This window comes from Tachypleus tridentatus, chromosome 10 (genome assembly GCF_004210375.1).
Source record: "Tachypleus tridentatus isolate NWPU-2018 chromosome 10, ASM421037v1, whole genome shotgun sequence".
NCBI lineage: Eukaryota > Metazoa > Arthropoda > Merostomata > Xiphosura > Limulidae > Tachypleus > Tachypleus tridentatus.
The window spans coordinates 88574383-88600066 of record NC_134834.1 but is presented as its reverse complement, the minus strand read 5'-3'; the positions used below and the strand labels follow the sequence as shown (position 1 = coordinate 88600066).

At 34.6% G+C, this 25684-nt stretch overlaps 1 protein-coding gene across 1 annotated transcript in view; it reads left to right on the top strand.

Annotated features, from left to right (window-relative positions):
• LOC143229831 (uncharacterized) overlaps nt 1-25477 on the top strand; it is a 69092-nt gene extending 43615 nt beyond the window's left edge. Inside the window, exons 5-12 of the mRNA XM_076462648.1 lie at nt 3182-3233; nt 7622-7873; nt 10268-10328; nt 10514-10644; nt 11097-11266; nt 12930-13143; nt 15676-16672; nt 24786-25477. Of these exons, the coding sequence (XP_076318763.1) occupies nt 3182-3233; nt 7622-7873; nt 10268-10328; nt 10514-10644; nt 11097-11266; nt 12930-13143; nt 15676-16672; nt 24786-24882 (1974 nt within the window). The 3' untranslated portion in view covers nt 24883-25477. The remainder of the gene's footprint in view (nt 1-3181; nt 3234-7621; nt 7874-10267; nt 10329-10513; nt 10645-11096; nt 11267-12929; nt 13144-15675; nt 16673-24785) is intronic.
• Nucleotides 25478-25684: the final 207 nt, after the last annotated feature.

Below are 25684 nucleotides of genomic sequence, written 5' to 3'. Positions count from 1 at the left end.
TAACAAACATTTATCAATTTACTGAGAAAAAAATAAAAACCAAATGTTTTAGTTGTATAAGATAAACAAGTGTTGTATAAAAGAAAATCTTAACTTATACAACAAATACCTTGGAAATTGTTTTGGAAGTGAGTTCAAAGAAAAGGTTATAAAACAAATATTTTTAGAATTGCAACTCTCTGGAGCATAAAAAGTTATTTTTCTAATTTTAAAAATATCTATTCACATCTTATCGTGTTTAATGAGTCAGGAGTGGTTTACTGGTTATCGTGCCCGAACTTTGAATTCGATGATTCATGGGTTTGTTTGTTTTGAATTTCGCGCAAAGCTAGACGAGAGCTATCTGCGATAGCCGGCCCTAATTTAGCAGTGTAAGACTAGAGAGAAGGCAGCTAGTCATCATCACCCACCGCCAACTCTTGGGCTACAGTTTTACCAACGATTAGTGTGAATGGCCGTCACATTATAACGACCCCCCATGACTAATAGGGCGAGCATGTCTGGTTTGACAGGAATTCGAACCTGCGACTTTCGGATTACGAGTCTAGTGCCTCAACCACCTGGCCATGCCGGGCCGAATTCATGGGTTGTAGCGCATTGTTCCGTATATTCGCTCTACACTTTGGATCCGTAAATGGGCTACATGAATGTCACTTAAATCCCAATATGTGGTAATAGTCCAAAAGTTAACGATACGTGTTACTGACAGAATGAGATCGGTTCACGACACGACATGGACAGGTAGGTGGAATTCAGCCGTGGGAATGTCATAACCTTCGATCAACCCCACCATTCGTTGATAAAATAAGTGGCTCAGAAACTGATGGTGAGTGATGTTGACTATACGGCTTTTCCTGTAATCTTTCACTGTTAAATTAGGAATGGCTAACGAAGACAGCCGTCGTGTGACTTTGCGCGAAATTCGAAAAAAACTAATATTATGGATTGCTATGTGCAGGTACCCCTTGGTAAAGCCTTACACGAGATTTTGAAACAAAGTGGCTTGTTAAGTAAATTAAAGAAGTTAATATTATTCGTGTATAAATACATTTATTTATAAAAATTAATTAATTCAAAAAATTAATTTGAATTGTCGTAAATTCGACTTTGTTCCATTTAGACACAAATTACTAGAACTTGTTTGATTCATACGTGAATGTGTGATTGTCTTATGTCTTGAAAAATAACAGTTAATAATAATTTGTTTGTTTCTGTTTACGGAACTCTAAATTTTCTTCTCAGGGACACAGCAGTGTCAGAAGGTTTATAAAACTAAAATTCGGGTTTCCACACAAGTAACCCATTGTTTAGCTTTGTGCTTAACAATAAATTTAGAAAAAAATCCTAAAATTTTCCAAAATACGCGCTTCTTATGTACAGATTTATCAAAAGAGAGAGAGAAATACGAAAAACAACAATACTAGAGGTGACATCAATTTGACAGCACTAACTCTTGCTTATGAGACAATGACCCATAAGAAGTTATCAGTGAAAGCAAAGAAGAATATGTTATATGGTGTCAATAACACTACATTTGTTGTTTCTACTGCTGATGAGACCTTTCGCTAACACCAAAACTCAACACGCCGGCTAGAATACGATAATCAGAATAGGTAGTGAGTGATCAAGGTGTTATCTACATCATCAGTTTCAAGAACTACGACTACAGTGATGTGAACTAGATAAATTATTTGTAATTACTTGAAATGAATGTAAGAAATATTGAGACATAACATTGCTTGATTCTGTTGTTTTTTTTCTAAGTAAACTATGTTGTGTTAAAACATTTGTAAAACAAAAGGATCCCTATTTCTTACGTTGTGTTTCCCGGTGGGACAACGATAAGTGTATGGACTTACAACGGTAAAACCCGAGGTTATTTCCACGTGGCAGACAGAGTATAGAGAACTCAATGTGTGGCTGTGATGTGAAAAACAAAGAAATTCTTACCTTATTTATGCAACTTACTCGTCTTTTGCTGTTAATGTTTTCGTAACTACTTTAGCGATAACGTGAGTTGAATTTGACGATGCTCCATATTTGTGAGTTGCTGAAACTTATATTCTTATTCGCTGGTCTTCATTTTCAAGTCTACGAACACTTGCATCATGTGGACGGTAGTGATTTGTTTTTACTTTGTAACGATCAGATATCTGCTAGATGTCGTTAAATCAGCCACTGAACGTTGGTCCATCCATATCCAAGGTCATATGGGCTTTTCTTTGATATGGACTATACTCATGAAAATGTTTGCTCTTAGAGTCCAGGAAATGAGTTGTTATCTCTCGTTCTTTTAGATAATTCAACTCACTTCCTAATAATATGGAGAAAATTTGTTATTTTCAGGGAATTAGTGGCTTTATGGTTTCTTCATTATCTAACTAACATTTTTTGTAGTCTGTTTGAAGAGGTTAAGTTTGGTTGTGTTGTGTTTTTTTTTTGCAACTTCTTATAATTATAACTAACGTTCCTTAAAAATGGTTGTATCATGTACCGATTCAGCCATCTTCATTATAAGATGTCTGCTCTCGTCTGGAAGATATTGTATGATAGCTGTCTTAATGGATACCATGTGTTTAAAAAAAATTGATCGTTCGTATATCCAAGTAGATTGGAATGTTTTCTGTAGAATAAAATGTTAAAAGCGAAACAGGTGGTCAAATAAGTATTTGATACTTTCAACATGAGCACTATTTTATGCGACATGAGGGCTAAACAATCAGGTCGTAGACCTTCAAGATTGAAGCCCAACCATTCTTAATGCAGAACTACTGACTAGAAGAAGAAAAACCTATCATTGACGTCTTACGTATACACATTTACTCCTAACAAAATAACAGAATCGTTTAGTGCTTTTATAATTAATCCGTGCTCTTAGTGTATGAAGCGTGTTCAGCGGCCTGATACAAACTAATATTTTGGTATTTTCAGTTCGCAGCCCAAAACACTAACCAACAGACTACGCCCAATTAAAAAGCATCATCCTTGCTTTGGTTCCGCAAATGGCTCTTGAGAAAGGAATAGTAACTTTATTTTATAATCATATATGAAATTTGTTGTTGAATGTCGAGTTTAGTTAATGATAATAACAGTTACGTGGTTATAGTGACAAATGTGTCCTCATTATAAATTACTACACGTGGACTGATAACAATAAGAAAATTTTATTCTTTTTCTCCAGGGAACATTTTCATTGATTGTTGAAGCCTGGCACGAAAACAGTGACAGAGAAGGTATGTTACTAATTAGCACTTATCGTAAAGTTGGAGTTGATTAGACATTAATTAAAATAATACCGTATTTTAAATGTTGGTCACGAAACATTCAATGTAGATGTTTACAAGTATCAAACTTCTGTACAATGAATACTTAGCATTAACCAAACATTAACCTTGCTATCTTCACTTTAGGATCAGCCGTAAATTTCATATTACCCGGAGGAAAGTCAACAAAATGCAACGGGTGGGCAGGACTAAGCCATGTTTCACACATTTGGTTTTACGTGAATTACTTGAACGCCTGTGTTTTGACGCACACAGATCTAATAATCTAAAGCGAAACCTTAAATTTTATTTTAGTACTATTTTTGGTAGTAGGCTTAAAGTACAAGAACAAATCGATGTTACAAAGCAAGGAAAAGAATTACGCGACCAGTATGATGCTTTCTCACAGAATTCATATTTCCTCTCAGTTCACAGCTGTCTTTTTATGTGCTGTAATATTTTAAACATCAAGCGTTGTTCCGAGAAGTTTCAGTTATCGTAATCTCGGTACTGTGGGAATTGTCTTTGTTAAACAATGCACGGAAACTGTTTTAAATGTCTTTACATCATCTCCGACTTAATTCTATGCGAGGTACAATAAGATGTTAACGACAGTTATGCTTAAGCGGCGACTTTCAGAGTTTTTGACCGTTTAACACCATGGAAAAAACAAAACAAAACGTGTATTTCATTAAAGTTGATTATAGTTTGTTTGTTTTTTTATAGTAGTTTGTATTCAGTCTTCGTTTTGCTGCGATGTGTAAGTTTGTAAACTAATATTAATATCTGAGGTTAAGATAATACATGCATGCAATTAACTTTAAAAGTCTCCTGCCCTGGTGTCGTAATTTCAATTGTTAAACCAACTTAACATTATTTTGGCTTTGCAGCCATGTATAATCTACTGTTTGCGACGCTTTCTATACCCGCTGTCAAAAAGTAAACGAAGATGCTTATATCAAACATTCGCTCACTCGTACAGAAGCGGTCAGTCTGCCAGCTGGGATGCAGGGGGGGGGGGGGTAGTAGCCCATCTAGAGTTCTCTCCTCCCCCGACCCCATTCTTCCGCTGTCTGCCCAGGTTAAGGACCTGAGAACCGTGAGAAACATGTGATTCAGTCGTCAATATTTACTGAGTAGACCTATTGTCGACGTAGAGAAAAAAAAAAGAGAACCCAATAATTCTTAAGAACACGTTATGGGAATTGGTAGATGACCTGTTAACAGCTTTGCGCGAACTTACAGATCGTGTAGATTGGGAGTTGTTTTATCTCGTTTTTATGCGTTTATTATATTGTGGTTATCGTTTAGGGCGTTTTAATTAATGTTGATATTGTAATTTTAAACTAAGTATTGCCCAAGTTGCATTACATTTTATCTTGTTGCAATTATTTTGATAATATATAGAGAAAGTAAGTTTTATAAAGTTTAATTTGCAGTTATGAATTCTGCCTGCGTCACAGTGCGAGTCAGGTGACGCTATGCGATAGCTTTGAATTTATATTATATATTTGAATAATTGCAGCGTTAACTATTCAGTGATGCGTGTCATCCAGAATAAATGTGTACAGTTCATAGTTATACATAGTATTCAGTCAGTCAGTTTACGAATTGTTCCAAATGCACTGTGAATCGGACATTTGGCATGCAATCTGCGGGACGCAAGTTCGAACCCCTCACCGAACATGCTCGCTCTAAAAGCGTTATAACGTGAGTGGAAATCACACTATTCGGTGATAAAAAATAGTAACCCAAGAGTTCGGGATGAAGTTGACTCTCTGCTTTCCCGATAATTTATCAATACAAAATTAGGGACGGCTAGCGTATACAGCCGGCGAGTTTTTTCTTTTGTTTTTGTTGCCAAAATCAATAAAATAGACAATGAAATACAATGAATGATTATACCATGTATGATATTTATCTAATACACACAAAAGTTGTTGTCTTTTAGTAAAGCTTTGTTTCTCTGTGTGGCTTAGCGACAAACTTATATATATATTAGATTCGAACTTCAAAACGTAGAAAATTATTTTAACTGTATAAATCACATCAACTTACAAGGGTAACAACTATCTCAACTGCAAAGGTCACATTAGCTTACAGGAACAAAACCTATCATAACTTTATGGGTCGTATCAACTTATAGGGGAAATAACCGCCTTAACTGTATAAGTCACCTCAATTTGTAAGGTCACAAAAGCTTACAAGGACAACAACTATCTTCACTGTACTGGGAACATCAACTTTGTAGATTTTTAAATTCTTACACTTATCACACAGCCACTTTAATAAAAACACTTCATGAAACAGATAAATCGGATATATTTCAACAATTTCTCCTGGGACGTTATGTGACAAGGTTTGGGTGATAAGGTCATGTTAGTAAGGTCTTGCTTGAACTTCTGCTGTCTAGAGTTGTCCGGATAATTGATCTAATATATATGTATAAAAATGAGTTGTCAGTTTAGTGTGTAACATTAGTATTATGAGTCATTTTTAATCTAAAATGCGCCATTTTTATTACGTTTCTTTAGAGTGTATTTGAAGCATGTTTTCTTCTCCTCTATGTGTCATTGTTTTTCTTTTACGATAAAGGGGAAGTTTGATATAAAAAATTCTAAAAAAGGTAGGGAGGCTGTTTTGTTTATACGAAACTCTAACCTATTAGTTTTGGCTGGTCGGACAAAACTAATTGTCTAATATAATGAGTAATATGGCTCGGCATGGCCAAGCGCGTAAGGCGTGCGACGCGTAATCCGAGGGTCGCAGGTTCGCGCCCGCGTCGCGCCAAACATGCTCGCCCTCCCAGCCGTGGGGGCGTTATAATGTGACGGTCAATCCCACTATTCGTTGGTAAAAGAGTAGCCCAAGAGTTGGCGGTGGGTGGTGATGACTGGCTGCCTTCCCTCTAGTCTTACACTACTAAATTAGGGACGGCTCGGTGCAGCGGGCTAACAACCCAGTCACTTAAATACCTGTTGAAGAATCCGTAAGCGATTGCGGCCCTATGTTCCTTGATGGAATCTAATGGTGAATGAATGAAGGAGAAAAATGGTGTAATTTTTACAAGTTGGATGTAAACCTGTCTATTAGTGTGTTGTTGTTTTTTACAGAAGTAAACACATTGAGCACTCTGAGAATAGTTGTAATGTCTTGAGCATACTTAGAATGCACCAGCTTGTTGTTTATGTAGCACAATTGTTGCTACATACACAGAATCTCATTACAGCTGTTTGAATACGAAAGGTTTAAACAGCAGGTAATAATCCCAGAATTCGTGACGAGTTCGTATTCTATCGGCTTTTCGTTTTTTTCTGAAAATTATTTATGCACCAAATTGTTTGTGAGCCCATAACTATTATATTCAAAGAGTCATACAAAAAGGCATTTTCATTCTTTGTTTATTGTAAATAATTCCACTATTTATTACTGAGGTTTTCATGGTATGTCCGACTTAGAGTGTAAGGTATTTCATCTACTCTTTTGGATACCTCACACTGGATTTTACACTAGACAAGAACTTGGAACTATTCAAAGTGATGCAACACGTGAACCATACCGATAGAGAACGGTATAAAAAAACTACTTTACTTTGAGGGTTAAAGTAAGCGTGAAGTTTTATCGTTTCCATCTGATAGCTGTCTACGGTGACAAAGGTAAACGTTTTGTTTTTTTTTCAATATCACCTGCAATAATGATTTCACTCGGAGCCATTTTGAACGTACATACTGTTTTTTCGTTGTGATGATTACTTTCTACACGTGACTTCTAAAGCAGTCCAATTCCCTGTGTTAAACACGTGTAACTTGTCTCTTTCAGATCATGAAATCAAATAAACTTAACGATAACCAAGTGGGTTTTAGCAATAGTAAGTTACTTGATTATTTAACGAACTTACAGTGAAACATATTTGAGTGTTGTTGGTTTTAACATGATGATGTGTATATTGTATTGTTAGATTTAACATGACTATATCCATGGTGTACTGTTGGTTTTATAGTGTATTGTCGGTTTTAATATGAAGATGTGTACAGTGTATTGTTGGTTTTAATATGAGGATGTGTATAGTGTATTGTTGGTTTTAATATGAGGATGTGTATAGTGTATTGTTGGTTTTAATATGAAGATGTGTATAGTGTATTGTTGGTTTTAATATGAAGATGTGTATAGTGCATTGTTGGTTTTAATATGAGAATGTATACAGTGTATTGTTGGTTTTAATATGATGATGTGTACAGTGTATTGTTGGTTTTAATATGAAGATGTGTATAGTGCATTGTTGGTTTTAATATGAGGATGTGTACAGTGTATTGTTGGTTTTAATATGAGAATATGCTTTATACTTCATGTGGCACTAGGAAAGACTTTGGTCAGCCGACTAGCCACACAGCGGTGGCTGGACGTCAAATCAGAGTGGACGTTGGACACCCATCGCACTAACCATACCACTATGAGCTACTCTTACCGGGTACACTGTGATGACAACTACTATGGTGAAGCCTGCGCTAAAGTGTGCCGGCCACGTGACGATAAATTCGGTCACTACAGGTGTAGCTCCAACGGCGACAAGGTGTGCCTTCCTGGTTGGACCGGAAAGTACTGTGTGAACGGTAATAAGTGCATAGATTCTCCCTGCGACACAACTTATACACGTCCAGCTGCTCCTTCACCATTTGGAGAAACACAGGAGAATTTTTTTTATTATTTAATTATAGTAAACGATATTTATTGGTAAATTATTCACCCAATTAACTTAAGCATGCATACGGAGAAATATGCGGAGAAATCCTTTAATAAAAAATAATTATTGTAAATCATATAGGGAAATTATTATTCATCTGGAGGCACCTACGTATCGAATGGATTGCGCTTTTAAATAATGGTCAACCAGCGACACCTAACATAACATAGGAAAAGTAATGACAAAACACTAAGATTCGAACAGTCACGTTTTAACATCTTTACTGTTTTTTGACAAAACAATATGGAAAATTGTAAACAATGAAGTGGTAATTTAAAAACCACAGTACAATGGAACAAACTAACGTAAGTCCTGATGTTGAACAAACTAGTTTTTAGGAACAATATGTATATATATAAAACACATTTTCCAGTTTAATTTTAATACACATTTAACACACGATGCTGTGTTCTTTTGTTGCCGTAACACGTCATCAAATTTTGCACCAACAACTAAGTTACATGTAAAATAATTAATGACATTTCTCAGTAATAAAAGAATATCCAGCCATTTATTATCGAGACGTTTAACAAACATTAACAAATGATTCGCTCTAGTTCTAGATGAATGAATATTGTATATGCCTGATGATTTTATGTTTCAACTTGTGTTTAATATTATTAAAAAGGGGAATTTAACAATAGCAACATAACAAACTGCAGTTTTATTTATAGTTGAGGTGGTATGGGAATATATTTAGTTTTTTTTAAGCTAAAAATATTTATGATTCTTTTAGTAGTGCAGCATTTCCCAGATTTTTGCCTTTCACGGCCCCTTAAATATTTGTTTTTGTGCGCTCATATCCGTATTCAAATAAATGAAAAGGTGAGTTGATTGATGAGATGTGATACATGAATTAAAATGCTTTATGTTTTGTAGAAATTACATATTGTCTTCATGATAACGTGTTATAGTAGTTACGTATTAATTTAATTTATGGGAAATATATTACAACACTTGATTTTATATTACTGTTATAGTTGATCTCACCAACCGAAAGGGAGCGCTGTAGTGATGTACACCAAATCGTCTGTTTCGTACTCCACAGTAATACAATATTTTCTGTAAGGCGTAGAGTTTGTCTGTAATACACTGACTGATTGCTTTGTTTTCTGATTTGGAGATTATGTTCCTTAATCATACTAAGTTGATAATAAAAAATATGTATTTAAATAGATGTGAAAGTTTGAATTCTAAAACAGGTGTTGGCCAGACATGGCCAGGTGGTTAAAGCACTCGAGTCGTAATCTGCAACTCGCGGGTTCGAATCCCTGTCACATCAAACATGCTCGCCCTTTCATCCGTGGGGGCGTTAAAATGTGACAGTCAATCCCACTATTCGTTGGTAAAAGAGTAACCCAAAAGTTGGCAGTGGGTGGTGTTGACTAGCTGCCTTCTCTCTATTCTTACACTGCTAAATTAGGGACGGCTAGCGCAGATAGCCCTCTTGTAGCTTTTCGCGAAATTCAAAAACAAACAGATGTTTTATTAGCGATTGCTAGTCGTTTAGCTTTCTTTCCTAACACAATTTGTAGAACATTCCTTTGATGTGCGAGAGAGCTTGTGTTTCAACCTAACAATCCAACAACAAAATTAATGTATTTAAAAAATAAAAATTGTTGTTCAGTTATTTTTAATAGTATTTCTTCAAGCCATGGTATACCACCAGACCTCTCGCACGCCAGTCAAGCGCCGTTGACACATTACGTGTTTTAAACTACCACGTGCTTATAAAGCCACTAGAGTGAATCCGAGGTTCCGTAATCCTATTACCGGAAAAAAAAAAAATCACATTACACACTTCGGAGCTGTGAGTGCGTTATAATAGTGACTGTTAGACCTTAGTACTCTATTACAGCAGCCCAAAAGTTGACGGTGTGTGTTGTTGACTGCTATCCCTCTGGTTTATCAGCTCAAAATTATTAAAGGGCAGCGCAGGTAGTTTTTGAGTACTTTCACGAGAAATTCAACAAACAAACAAAACCAGCAACAATATAAATAATTTTCCGCAGATTGGTTTACAATGCAGAATATTATGTTCTTCCTTTGTCTTTATAATTAACAACCTATCGACACCTCGTTGCGTTACGACAGATCATGACGCTAACATTTTTGTTTATTTAGGTAAAAAAGTCACAAAATTATTATTTACCATATAGATTAACCCTGATAAATGTGGATCCTTCCCTAACATTCGAGACCTTTTTCTTTCAAGTGAGATTGTGTTATTTATTCCTTACCTTATTGTTTGGTTTTCTTTTAGCCATCTGCTTACTGGGATGCCACAAACAAAACGGATATTGTGACAAACCAAACGAGTGCAGGTGAGTGCAGATTATCTTAGTTTATTTTGTTGAAGTTTGAATGAAAGAATAGTCAAATTTGACTTTTTTTTCACCATTGCGAATTGTAAAGAAATTCAACATTCGTTATAATTTGTTTTTTTGTTTTTTTTTTTTAACGTTGCACTAAAATGAGATTCTGCCATATTTTCTTTTCCATTTTTCAGATGCCGATATGGCTGGGAGGGCGCCCTATGTCAGCAGTGTTCGCGCTATCCTAACTGTGTTCACGGAACGTGCTCCCAACGATGGCAATGTAATTGTGAGGAAGGATGGGGTGGATTGTTGTGTAACCAAGGTAACAGGCAGTCGCCCCTATCTTCTTGCATTAATTTCGTCGTCAAAACGCTGTCGAAGCATGATCTACCTAATTAAGTTTAAAAGTTTGGCACTCTTGAGTATATCTTTGTTACAAAACCTAACTATATACAGTAGACACGAACCACTTGTCTCTTATTCAATTACAACCACAACTTTCTTTTCTCTCTCTCTTGTATTTATTAACCACATAGTGTAAAAAATAACTTGATAAATCATACAGCTGATAAAACTGGGTGGCATTTGTGTTTTGGGAATACTTATATTTTTAAATACTAATTATCGTGTCCTGATTACTCGACGTTTGTTTGTTGAAAATGTATTTTTTTAGGTTTAAAACATATTCACAAGTACAGTGAACTATTTGGTGGAGTCTTTGTTCCTCTTATCGCTTATATACCATTACTTGTTGTGTTGATTTCTTTTATACAGATTTAAACTATTGCACCAATCACAAGCCCTGTAAGAACGGAGGAACGTGCACTAACACTGGCCAGGGGTCCTACACATGCACGTGCCCTCAGGGAATCACAGGAACCAACTGCGATATCCAGGTGGACAACTGCGCACACCAACCTTGTCAAAATGGAGGGAAGTGCAAGGTAAACAGTTCTTTGCATAACAAAAACCCTTAAATAACCAGGTGAGGCCTGTTTACCTATCAAAATTTATGGTAATTTTTACCCGAAGTAATAATGGCACATGTTACTTGAGCACGAAGATATAATAGAGTTGTTAAGTAACTAAATTGGTACAAATATTCTTTTCCTTGCTCTATCTTCTCCGTGGAGACTGTTGCAGCTGCTTTCGCTGTGTTACTAATTGAAATTCGGCGCAACACACCTGCAGCAAAAGATCATTGTAACAACTAAATCAGCAACAAATTCTAAGAAAGTATGAGTGAAAGCAAAGAATAATATGTAAGAACATTTCAACCATACTTTATCTGCCATATCCAAAGACGACGAGACCTTTCGCTTTATGCCAGAACTCGTCAGGTATGGAATGAGACATAGTTAGTAGCAGTCTTCGTGTCACTACTAATTGCACTATTTGCACGAACAACAACAATTAGCATGTAAAATAGATCATATGTAATTATCATTGTGTTTGCCTAAATCTGAATCACGGTATGGAATTATCACACGATAGTAGATAAATATTTATTATTTTAAAACAATTATTTATTGCTGTCATCTGTACCATAATTAACTTTATGATTCAAAAGAACTGGTACGTTCGTTGGTCAGTGTTCAGATTGTTTGTTTGTTTTTGAATTTCGCGTCCCTAATTTAGTAGTGTGAGATTACAGGAAAGGCAGCTAGTCATCACCACCCACCGCCAACTCTTGGTCTACTCTTTTACCAATGAATAGTGGGATTGACCGTCACATTATATCGCCCCCACGGCCGAAAGGACGAGCATGTGTGGTGCAACCGGGATTCGAACCCCCGACCGTCGGAATACGAGTCGAACGCCTTAACACACTTGGCCATGCCGGGCCATTAAAGCATGATTAGTAAAGCCTTTCTCCCTGCAACAATGAAATAGTTTCTATTTCTCACACGTGTAAGATAACTTTACTACACCGACGGTTATAATGTTTTGAGTTCTAAATCCCGTGTATGTTTGTTCTTGTTTTTTTGAATTTCGCACACAGCTACAAGAGGGCTATCTACGCTAGCCGTCCCTAATTTAGCAGTGTAAGGCTAGAGGGAAGGTAGCTAGTCATTACCACCCATCGCCAACTCTTGGGTTACTCTTTTACCAACGAATAGTTGGTTTGACCGTCAAATTATAACGCCCCCACGGCCGAAAGGGCGAGCATGTTTTGGTGTGACGAGGATTCGAACCTGCAACCCTCGGATTTCGATTCGAGTGCTTTAACCACCTGGCCATGCCGGTCGCTGCTTCTGTATGACTTCCTAGTAACTGGAAAGGTAGCTGTTTACTATTTCAATAACACATCACTTTTGACTAAAACAAAACAAAAAAACTATGTCCTACTAATAAAAGTGACATGTGTGCTCTTACAATATATCAAATAGACCGACATCATGGAAACGTAATGTAAAACAAGTTGTATTTTCAGCTTTTAAAAAACTCGCGGGTGATGGCGCTCAGCAAATTATTTCTAATTTTTAATTTTAATTTATGATTTATTCTTTTTAAAACTCAGTTGCATCTGAATTGTTACTATAAGTGATGTTTAAGAGCAAATGTTCTGTTGGAATACAAAAGTGTTTCAATTTTTCCTTTTTTCAGCCAGCCATTAAGACCTACAAATGCGAATGTCCACATGGTTTTTATGGCTCCAACTGTGAAATGGCGTCCAACACGTGCCCAACTCATCACTGCCAAAATGGCGGGACGTGTAGGACTGGGACAAGTGGTTATGTGTGCGTTTGCCCTGATGGTTTTTCTGGACATCACTGTGAAGTCCGCTTGAACAAATGTGAACCAAATCCTTGTTTTAATGGTAAGTTTACCTAAGTAACGGATTCAAGTATTACTTTTATATATTTATTAACAGGTGTAGTTTTAACGATTTAAGTATACAGAAAGAATTTTCAAGACTTCAATTGGAAAGGTCATGATTTTTTACTGCAGGTTACCTTATTGATAAAAGTAAAAAATGTTGTTGTATTATTTAACCATTTCTACCATTTGTGGAATAACTTTTCAATAATTACCGTATTTCAGTGAAAATATATGCCTGTTTTTTGGACCTGTTTTTCAACGATATGCATGTTGTTGGTAGCCAAGCGTAAAGCATGAGAGAAACGCCACTAGGTGTCTAGAGAGTTTCATAAATGTTGACAGACCTGGTTTTGTATTCCAACAATTGTAATTAGTTCTTATTCACAGGTTTAGGTATTCCAACAATTGTAATTAGTTCTTATTCACAGGTTTAGGTATTCCAAGAATTATAATTAGTTCTTATTTACAGGTTTAGGTATTCCAACAATTGTAATTAGTTCTTATTTACAGGTTTAGGTATTTTAACAATTGTAACTAGTTCTTATTTACAGGTTTAGGTATTCGAACCATTGTAATTAGTTCTCACTGGTAGATTTTGGTATTCGAACCATTGTAATTAATTCTTATTTACATCACATTTTGTTTTCATTTGGTTTCAGAGTATTCTTATTATTGTAAGTTGGCTTGTAACTAGGACAATAAAGACAGCATGGACACGACTAAAACAGAATATTGAAGTTACATCTTGTTATGCAGTACTGACCCAAATTAACAATAATACGTGTTTATAAAAATAGTTAAGGTTTTCAAAAAGGCCTTGTATAATGTACTTGATAACGATAAAAGAAAAAAAAATAATAATTAGTATTCGATATTTATTTATCCTTTTGCCTTGCTTGTCAAGAAATAGATTAAGTTGAATTCAGGTCGACTGAGTCTCTATACGATACCCTTACCATACCTCTACACAGGTCCAGAATGCATTACCTCGAAAGCTCTCGCTGTTTCTTAACAATATATGTAATAATATTGATTTACTGAGTGTTCTGTACATTATATTAGATTCTTCCTAATTAAATCGAACAGCAACTTCTCGTGACCGACATAATTTTCGATGTATTTACCAAAACTGTACGTCTTCACAATAGCATGAAATCTTAAGGTCGTAACATTACATATAATAATAACAGTTTTTTTACGAATGTTCAGTAAAACACTTTCTTCCATTCAGAGCAATGAATTTAGCGAAATTTAATCTTTTGTTTCTGAGAATTGATTTCCTGTTTCATGAACACCAATATATATATATATATATATAAATTAAAAGACAATACCATTTTAGGCAAATTTTAATTGTCAAAGTCTACACAATTTCGAATTTTTTTTAAATGCAAGGAAACGTGAAAAATCCATTATTCGCTTTGGGCGACAGTTTGCAGTGGGATAAAAATATTTTTGTTACAGTAACTTTAATTTAGGTACAGCTTTTCAATTGCTACTGGGATCTTTCTCAAGTGTAAAACATAAAATAACTTAAAAGTGACAATGTAGGGAAAAGGAGTACAATAAACATATTTATTTCCAACTACCCATTTAAACCTACGTACAATGTCTGATACAGGTAAAAAACTTAAGCTTAAACATTAAAATACAATATTTGTTTGTTTATTGTTTATTGTTTTGAATTTCGCGCAAAGCTACTCGAGGGCTATCTGCGCTAGCCGTCCCTAATTCAGCAGTGACTAGAGGGAAGGCAGCTAGTCATCACCACCCACCACCAACTGTTGGACTACTCTTTTACCAACAAATAGTGGGATTGACTGTCACATTATAACGCCTCTACGGTTGGGAGGACGAACATGTTTGGTGCGACTGGGATGTTTATTTTCAGCATTTTTACATCTTGCTGAAAAAAACATAATGGAAGAAGTTGTAGATTATAAAAATAATCTGGTATTTATTACGTGTGTGTGTAAAGCCACGTCACACTATCAACTGTGTTCACAAGGGGAATCAAACCCCTAATTTCAGCCTTGTAACTCCGAAGACTTGCCCGGAGGACAGTTATCCATTACATTGATTCATGATGATTTGTTAGGAGTGTTTGTGTTTTTTTTAGAACAAAGCCACATCGGGCTATCTGCTGAGTCCACCGAGGGGAATCGAACCCCTGATTTTAACGTTGTAAATTCGTAGACTTATCGTTGTACTAGCGGGGGCGATTTTTAGGAATAACTAGATTCCATTTTTCATACGTGTTAGAAACAGATTAGTTGGAGTAATAGAAAAGTAAATTAAATTAATAGAAATGTAAATTAAGATGATAAATATATTTTACATAAAAATAACTTACTTCAAGAGTAAATACTTAAAAAAATTAAAACTTCCAAATATCTGCTTGTTGCAAGTCTCAGTCCAAATTGTATGAATGTTATTTTAAATCTGAATTTTGTTACACTAAGAATATTCCTGTTATCAGTCTATATGAACTTGTACGTGGTAAAGATAGGTGTTTGTCTTGTTCCTTCAGGTAGCTGCATTCAACGAATGGACGGTTACAAGTGCCTGTGTTCTACTGGATACACAGGTGAACGCTGCGATGTGGATATCAACGACTGTGAGGACAGTCCTTGTCTCAACGGAGGTACCTGTGTAGACAACATCAACTCCTTCCACTGCTCCTGTGTTCCAGGATTTATGGGCCCTTTATGTCAGACTAACGTGGACGACTGCCTTATTAAGCCTTGTGCTAACGGAGGCACTTGCCACGATTTGGTTAACGACTTCATGTGCGATTGCCAAGTAGGTTTCACTTCTAAAGATTGTTCAGTTGAGATCAACGAATGTCGTTCCAGTCCTTGTCGTAATGGTGGAACGTGCGTGGACCGTGTGAATGAGATCCTGTGTTTATGTCCTTATGGATTTAGTGGTAACATCTGCGAAAAAAGCTCTAATGCAAATGACGAGAATAGTATTATAGACCGTCAGAGTGCGAAGTTTAATAAGAATGTGTCTGCTAGTGGTTCGCATGTAGCGACCCCTACTTCTGGTGTGCATGTTTCTCATCACATTTCTGATGAACTCAAACATACACACCTCTCCGGGCACCAGGTGGCGCTTATCGCCACACTTTCCGCTATAATGCCGATAGTCACTCTGATTGCAGTATTGTTAATATTGTTCTGCCGCCAAAGAAAGCATCGAGAACGAGAACGCGAAGAAAAAGTAATACAAAAACAGAACGAACAAAACATAATAAATAGCATCAACAACAAGTTCTTTGATGGTAAACTGTCCAACACCATTGAGAGGCCGAATCAAAAGTCGCTAAACATTAACAGTCAGGGTCAAGACACCTCTGCTGTTTTAAAAGAACAAAAACGTATGTCTATAACCGACAGCTTACTGAACAAAGACTGCAGTAGCAAGACTACGGATACAAACCATGACAAACAATTTCTCAACACCCAAAGGACTTGGATAAGAAAGGGACCAATACAGCCTGTGGAAGCAGGTATCAGCAAAAGGTATTTATTGATATTTTATTACTGTTATTAACCCGTCTTATCTGCAATGCTTCATCTTGAACACGCGAATCGGAAAACTTTTTATGAGATAACAAACATGCTCAATGTTTCAAGTTTTCCTAAACTCTTAATGTTCCCATGTGCAAATATCATATTTTTCTAGGCATTCTAGTTTTCTAAAAGAAAAGTATTTTTGTTTTTGTCTTTTTTACTCCAAAGGATATATTTCAATAAATCTGTTTATACAACAAAGTCTGCCTTGGAGTTTGGAGACAACGTTTTGGTACGCTTTCACAAGGCTATTATTATACAGTTAGTTATGGCTTTACCAAAACACTCTAACTAGCTGACACGTGTATTGAAATCTTGTTTCTTAGCTATTCTAAAAAGGTAGATTTTCTTTCACATTAAACTGGAATGGACCACACCCTAATAGATTATAGAAGGAAAGAAAAACATTTGTAATTATAAGAGTCGTTGATTGTTATTAAGCACAATGCTACACAAAGGACCAGCTGTGTTTTGCTCACCACAGGTATCGAAACCCGGTTTTCAGAAGTAGAAGTCCGCAGACATACCACTGTGCTACCCAGAGGCGTTATTATACTATTATTAGAAAAAAAAACAATAGAAAGTTCGTATCTCCGAATAAACTACGAAATACATAGCTTTAACATTGTTTGATGTTAAACAAAATGCTGCACAATGGGCTATGTTTACTGAACGGATTAAAATCAGAGTTTTAAATTTATAAGCTCCCAAACTTACCAATGAACCAACAAAAGGTCAGAATATAAAACAAAGATCAGTTTTATATTTTCTATAAACAGGTATATTTTACCCATTCTTTTGTAAAAATGTAAAATTTATATTTTGCACTTAATTTTTAAAGCGAAGTTAATAAAACATTTTACCGATTTTTAGTTTAAATTCAGTTGTAACTTAGAAATATGAAATATATACCAAAAGTGATTTTTTATTTGCAAAACTTCATTATAAGATATAGTAATACTATTTTGTTTAATCTAGAAATATTACTAATCAATTCAGATTAGAATTATCTATGTACTTAAAATGAAATTAAATGTCAACCTGGCCATTAGAATAGCTAAATAAATATACTGACTTTATGTTTATACTTCTAAAGATTATAATACATTGCTTTATTAGCTGGGTATCTTTGTTGTTAAGAGCATTTTTGGCCGTAAACCCAATAGTATCACCTTAGAATATTTAAGAACACGGACTTCTAAAAATAAACTGTTATTATCTAGGGAAATTATTATTGTTTATGACATTTAATATTTGTCGCTTATCAAAACAGCTTAAATAATTCAAAACCAACAGTAATATGAAACATTTGTGTAAAACATCGGGTAACAAAATCTATCTCATCCCATGACCATCTGCTACATTTATGAGCTATATATATATATATATTACTCGCCTAAAGAGTGCATGTCATCCAACAGTTTCGAGCTATGTCGACTATCACTAGCCAAGATAAAGAATGTCATCTAACAGTTTCGAGCTATGTCGACTATCACTAGCCAAGATAAAGAATGTCATCTAACAGTTTCGAGCTATGTCGACTATCACTAGCCAAGATAAAGAATGTCATCTAACAGTTTCGAGCTATGTCGACTATCACTAGCCAAGATAAAGAATGTCATCTAACAGTTTCGAGCTATGTCGACTATCACTAGCCAAGATAAAGAATGTCATCTAGCAGTTTCGAGCTATATCGACCATCAAAGTCTAACTAGAAAATATCATCTAACAGTTTCGAGCTTATTGACCATCACCAGTCTAAATAGAAAATATCATCTAACAGTTTCGAGCTTATTGACCATCACCAGTCTAAATAGAAAATATCATCTAACAGTTTCGAGCTTATTGACCATCACCAGTCTAAATAGAAAATATCATCTAACAGTTTCGAGCTTATTGACCATCACCAGTCTAAATAGAAAATATCATCTAACAGTTTCGAGCTTATTGACCATCACCAGTCTAAATAGAAAATATCATCTAACAGTTTCGAGCTTATTGACCATCACCAGTCTAAATAGAAAATATCATCTAACAGTTTCGAGCTTATTGACCATCACCAGTCTAAATAGAAAATATCATCTAACAGTTTCGAGCTTATTGACCATCACCAGTCTAAATAGAAAATATCATCTAACAGTTTCGAGCTTATTGACCATCACCAGTCTAAATAGAAAATGTCGTCTAACAGTTTCGAGCTATATCGGCCATTATCAGACTAAATAATGAATGTTATCCAACAGTGCAGAGCTATATCGACCATGACCAGTCAAAACAGAAAATGTTATCCATTAGAGTTGATATCTTAATGAAGGTGTAGAAGTTTGTATATTCAAAACTTGCTAATATACTCGAGTACTTGATTTAACTTTATAAATACACACACATTAAATTTGATAAAGTTTAAATGGTAAACTACGACGGTGATGAAATCACAAAAGCTTACATTGGAGTACACTGCAAATTTTGGTGATTTTAAATAATACATTTAGCCTGTCTTAAAACGACTTATAGCATTAAATGTACAAAAATATCGTTATAACAATTTTTCCTTTTTGAAACTGACAAACAGAAAATCAATGTAGTTTAGAAATTTTGCCAGGGCAGATTTTTATGTATCAGGTATCAGTAATATTGATAAATACCAAGTTTTTAAGAAAACTTTCTTTATATAAGGTGTCAGTAGTATTGATAAATATCAAGTTTTTATGGAAACTATCTCTGTGTAAGATGTCATTAGTATCGATAAATACTAAATTTTTAAGGGAACTTTCTCTGTATAAGGTGTCAGTAGTATCAATGAATACCAAGTTTATCAAAACAGAATTTTGTACACGTTAGTACCAATTAGCAATGTTTCTTTACCTATACTGTTTTATGTCTTTGGTGAATGTACCAATCAAAAGTTCAAACTTTCAATCATATATTCTTTGTTTATATATTTATCTGTGTGTTCACTTGTACTAATTACCAACATGTTTTTTTAAACACAACATTTCACTAAGTAATGTTTTTAGTACAACAGTCAGTAGCACATATTTTTAAATTCAGCATTTTTCTCGTTTCATAATACCTTGGAATGTTAATGTTTTTGATATCCAGTGTCACTATTAAAACCTTTGAAATATTAATATTTATGCAACGCCATCTGCTTTCTACTTCTACTGTGAGCTTGCACCTGGCATGCAAAAAGTAGACTTCGTTCATAATGACATTTGTTGATAATGGCTTAGGTAATGGAATAAAATCTGTCTTTTTTACATACTCGTGACTTAAAAACGTACAATAATATATCATAGAACTCACCCTGTACTAAACTGTAGCAGGTTGAGAAACTAATGTAATCGTTGTTTGATGGCATTAATGTCCAACATCTCGACTTGGTTTTTTTTTTTATTAATAGACTGAATTCCTTCAAGAAGAAAAAAAAACCCAAACCCTCTGAAGTATAAAACACATATACAATTTAACAGTACAAAAGTACATAATGTTTTCTAAGGCGTAATGAATATGATAAAACTAAAAAACACATGACGTAATGTATTCGATAATCCCAAGAATACGTCGAGGAAACTCATAGTTTTGTTTCTATGCGTACAACTCTTACAATTAAGTTGTCAGTGGATAGAATATTTTAAAAATATGGAAAACATATTTAAAAAAAAAGACTGGTAGTAACCTAATGGAAAAGATTGAATAATGAAACCAATGACTTTGCATGAAAAAGCAACTCCGTTCCACACCGTCATACTGAGTTGTGAACGTCACTCTCACATTGGGTCAGTAATAAGTATAAAGTCTTGTAACACTAAAAACAACTTGATACCCATGCTGGGCACAGGATAGATAGCCCATTGTGTATCTTTGTTCTTAATTTTTTGTTTTTAAATTTCGCGCAAAGCTGCACTAGGGCTATCTGCGCTAGCCGTCCCTAATTTAGCAGTGTAAGAATAGAGGGAAGGCCGCTAGTCATCACCACCCACCGCCAACTCTTGGGCTACTCTTTTACCAACGAATAGTGGAATTGACCGTCACATTATAGCACATTTACGGCTGAAAGGGCCTTTGTTCTTGAGAAACTAACAAATAAACCTGAACGTTGGGTAAACAAACCACTCATCAAACGCAAGTAGTCATCAGATTGGAGCTTAAAATCTTCCAGCCGAAAATCCAGATAAAAATATTATGGGAAATAGAATGAAATATTAGCATTTTTGTATCAATGAACAAAATGTGTTATGTTTGCTTTCAACGTGTTTTTAAAACAAAAGCTGTAACATTCACTTCGTATTGAATATTTTGTAATCATTAGATAACAGTTGATCGAAAGAAACAGAAATGTTCAGTTGTTGATGTTTATATAACGTGTATATGAACAGATCGTATTTATTCCGAGTCAAATGTGATAAAAAACTTTGCGTATTTTGCCGTTCCGAAGGTCTTCCCATAAAGTAGCCGTTTGGCTAAATTAAAAGGAGAAATTTTCACAATTATTACAGGAGAAGGATGATATGAACCACACACAATTAAATTAAACTTCTTCCTGAGTTCTAACTCAGCATTGATACTACAGTCTCAGTTCTTTCAATACTTTTATCGATTACATATAGAAGTTAAACTAATCACCTTTCTTTCTACTTAGTGTTTGTATATATGTTTACAGAAATTCTGAGATTTTTTACAATGGCTGATTTCAATAGGAGAGGAGTGAGGGGTCTTTAAAGCAATTATTCACAATTCTTTTATTTGTTATCCTGATTCATTTATGTAGTAAGCTCGAGATATGAAGGTGTATTTTGTGCGAAGGTAAGCACAATATCTACACAGGGTGTAGGAATATCGTTATTTTACAAAAGTATAATGTTTCAAGTTTTCTTTGGAGCTTACACGCCATTAAGGGTAGCTTCAGAGTACACTAACCTCGGCAGTTATTGATTTCAATATCGATCAACAGGGGATGCTGAAAGCGACATGAAAATTATATAAGATTGCTATTTGTCAAATTAATTAGTCTTTCACACATAGTAACTTAGGGGGTATATAAATTTCGCAGATATTTCTCGTTCCAAATCTTCCCTCATAATACATTCAGATGTCTGCATGGGGCAGTGGCTTAATGCAGAAATATTCCAGCCGTGAGTTTACGTTTATGGGAATAAGACTTTTTTTTTTCTTTCTTTGGTGACGTATTAATAACTTGAATATTTAATTTATAAAATAGTGGATAGCTATGTTGTGATAATATATTTTGAATTAATTGTATTAGTTCAAAAACAAGAACAGGATAGGATTAATAATTATAAATATTAATACGGTATAGCAGTGATGTACATAGATAATTATGAATGTTAATACGGTATAGCAGTGATATACATAGATAATTATAAATATTAATACGGTATAGCAGTGATATACATAGATAATTATAAATTTTAATACGGTATAGCAGTGATGTACATTGATAATTATAAATGTTAATACGATATAGCAGTGATATACATAGATAATTATAAATATTAATACGGTATAGCAGTGATGTACATAGATGATTATAAATGTTAATACGATATAGCAGTGATATACATAGATAATTATAAATATTAATACGGTATAGCAGTGATATACATAGATAATTATAAATATTAATACGGTATAGCAGTGATATACATAGATAATTATAAATGTTAATACGGTATGGCAATGATATACATAGATAATTATAAATTTAAATAAGGTATAGCAGTGATGTACATGATAATCATAAATGATAATGATATAAATGTTAATTATAAATATTAATAGCAGTGATGTACATAGATAATTATAAATATTAATACGGTATAGCAGTGATGTACATAGATGATTATAAATGTTAATACGGTATAGCAGTGATATACATAGATAATTATAAATATTAATACGGTATAGCAGTGATATACATAGATAATTATAAATATTAATACGGTATAGCAGTGATATACATAGATAATTATAAATATTAATACGGTATAGCAGTGATATACATAGATAATTATAAATATTAATACGGTATAGCAGTGATATACATAGATAATTATAAATATTAATACGGTATACGGTATCTAACTTTTGAAATATAAAACCACATATTTAGATTTTTTTTCTTATGTGTCTGTGTGCGATAAATACAGACCGATAAAGCATATAGCGTGATTTTGCAAATCAATACACATGTTCAAACATGAGAACTCCCACTAGTTAATATATACTTATACACATAAATATATTAATTTTGCATGCATAACGGAATTGTCAGTCTATCTCTTCCCCAATGGGTCAGCGGTAACTTCAGGGACGTACAACTTTCAAATCTGAGGTTTGGCTGCCAGTGGTGAGCACAGTTCAATATCGTTTTGCTCTAAAACAAACAAGCAAACCGTATGTCTGTCTGGTGTTACAAACTGTTATGAAAAACTAGATGATCCATTTTCGATTAAATTTGGTAAAGAACACAAATGACCCCTCCATCAACATTATATCTGTGGAGTTACAACGCTAGAATCCGAGGTTCAATACCCGTGGTGGGCAGAACATAGATGTCTCATTGTATAACTTTGTACAAACAAACCCTCTATCATATATATATATATATAGACACACAAACACAAAGTTCAGAGTTTCAATGGACAAGCAGTCGGATGAAAAAATTCAACTGAAAGATGATGTCAATTGCAAAATAAATGAAGCCGACGTCAAGCGAAAGTGACGTTTAACACCGCGAGAAACACGGGGAACTTTGCATCGGATGAACGGTTCGTGTGCCGCAGCTCAAAAGTTAGTGCAGTGTTTTTGAAACTATAAATTGATAAACAGAATAAACGTGTTTGAAGAAAAATTAGCCCTAACAGTTTGGGAAATATATTACCTTGAAAATTAATATATTTATTTGTGCATTAACACTAATTAATATTGTTTTCTCTACATTCTCTTTACTTGATTTTTTGTTCAAATTTAAGATTAGTTCAGACGATCGTTGAAACCTTCATTTAACAGTCATGTGTGTAAGTCGACTATTCCTTACTTTTCCCACACGTTTTTATTCGTTGTTTAGATCTGTAGTTAACTTTGATGCAAATTAATTTTTGAATGCGCATGCACATGTTTAATAAGCGTTCTCATTTTGCTTTCAAATATAAATCCTGGTTACCCAGTGTCGTATTGGTCAATTTACAATATTATGGGCACACGAAATAACAGTTAATAAATTATTAATGACACTTAGTAATTTATAAACAGGACACAGTTTTTCTTAAATTAATGCTTTTTTATATATTTCTCCGAGAAAAGAAATGTAAATGTTTTGTTATTTCTTTTCTCGACCGTATTGTTCACAGAAATATAGAGCTTTTTAAAAATATTTTGCCATGAGGTAAGATAAAAGCTTTCTAAACCGCAGACCTGTGGTGGGGTTTGTTTTGAATTTCGCGCAAAGTTACACGAGGGTTACCTGCGCTAGCCGTCCCTAATTTAGCAGTGTAAGACTAGAGGGAAGGCAGCTAGTCAGCATCACCAACCGCCAACTCTTGGGATACTCTTTTACCAAAGAATAGTGGGATTGACGGCTGAAAGGACGAGTATGTTTGCTGTGACGGGGATTCGAACCCAGGACCCTCGGATAATGAGTCGAACGCCTTATCCACGTGGTCATGCCGGGCCACAGATCTGTGAAAGCCAAAAATTACTGATGTTACAATTACAAACAAAAAAAGAAAATCAATTTTAGTAGCATTTTTCACACCAAAATACAACATACAATATGTTTCTCGGTCACTGATAGCTTAGAATGAAACTCGAGGCTTATAACGTTAAAACTGGATATCAGGTCCTTGTCGCAGACACAAAATATATAGTTCATTACGCAACATTGCACTGTAACAAAACCAACTAGAAAATATTTTTGAACGGATGTGACGTAATTCTTGTAACTTGTTGTCACAGCGGTTGAAGCTTTTACAATGTTATGTATCCCGAGCAATGGCTAATTTCCTTTGTATAAAACTTGTATTTTTTCTGTTTTTTTTAGCGATTACTCATCATCTTGTCCTCACAGTACTGTTTACGTCATTGAAGACGACATCCAACAGGAGCTCAGTAAGGAGGTTCTTGGAACTGAGGTGTGATGAGGTTATTTAGCGGAGGGTTAAGGATATTCTTGGAACAGACGTGTGAGTTGATTCTCTACGTTGGTAGTATCCCCACAAGGTTAACTAGACTGTTTCAATGGGTAACTTTAGGATTTATTTATTTATCGTTCACAGAGAAAAACAATTAACTAGCCGAGCAGCGACCTGTCAGTGCCTTGCATATTTGTGAAGTAATTTGGATTTGTAAGATATGAAACAGAAATGGTTAGGAATTTGTACATGTTTACGACTTCGGGCATCTTTAAAGTTTTGTAGCAAGTCACATTCTACGAGTTCGATTTTTTTGTGCAGTTAGTTGATGTACAACAATTTTTGTACATTTGAAATATCGGCTTGTAACTTCATATTAAGAAGCCCAGAGAATCAGTACCATCAAGTTGTAGTTTCAGAGAGAACTATTTGATACTATTATTATTATTGTAAAACTAAGTCATCATAATTTGACCTTTGGGTGTACATAATGTTGTATATTTATAGTTAGACGATCACTGTTGTTGTTGTACAAAATATATACTGCTGTGCCACTGTCGTCACTGTCAATAAACTCATTGTCATCAATGTCTGCACCATCAATTTGTGTTCGTGTGAAATTGATACACCTAAACGAGCTGTTTACTTACCGACTTTCTTAACCTAACTGACTGAAACCAACGTATGTTTCCAAGTAGTAACATAAATCATTTCTTACCAAAAACAACCTTGTCTGTGAACGAAGAGATACTCTTCATTCTGTTTATGTTAAACAAAGTAACAATAAGTTAATGCTGAATTCCACACT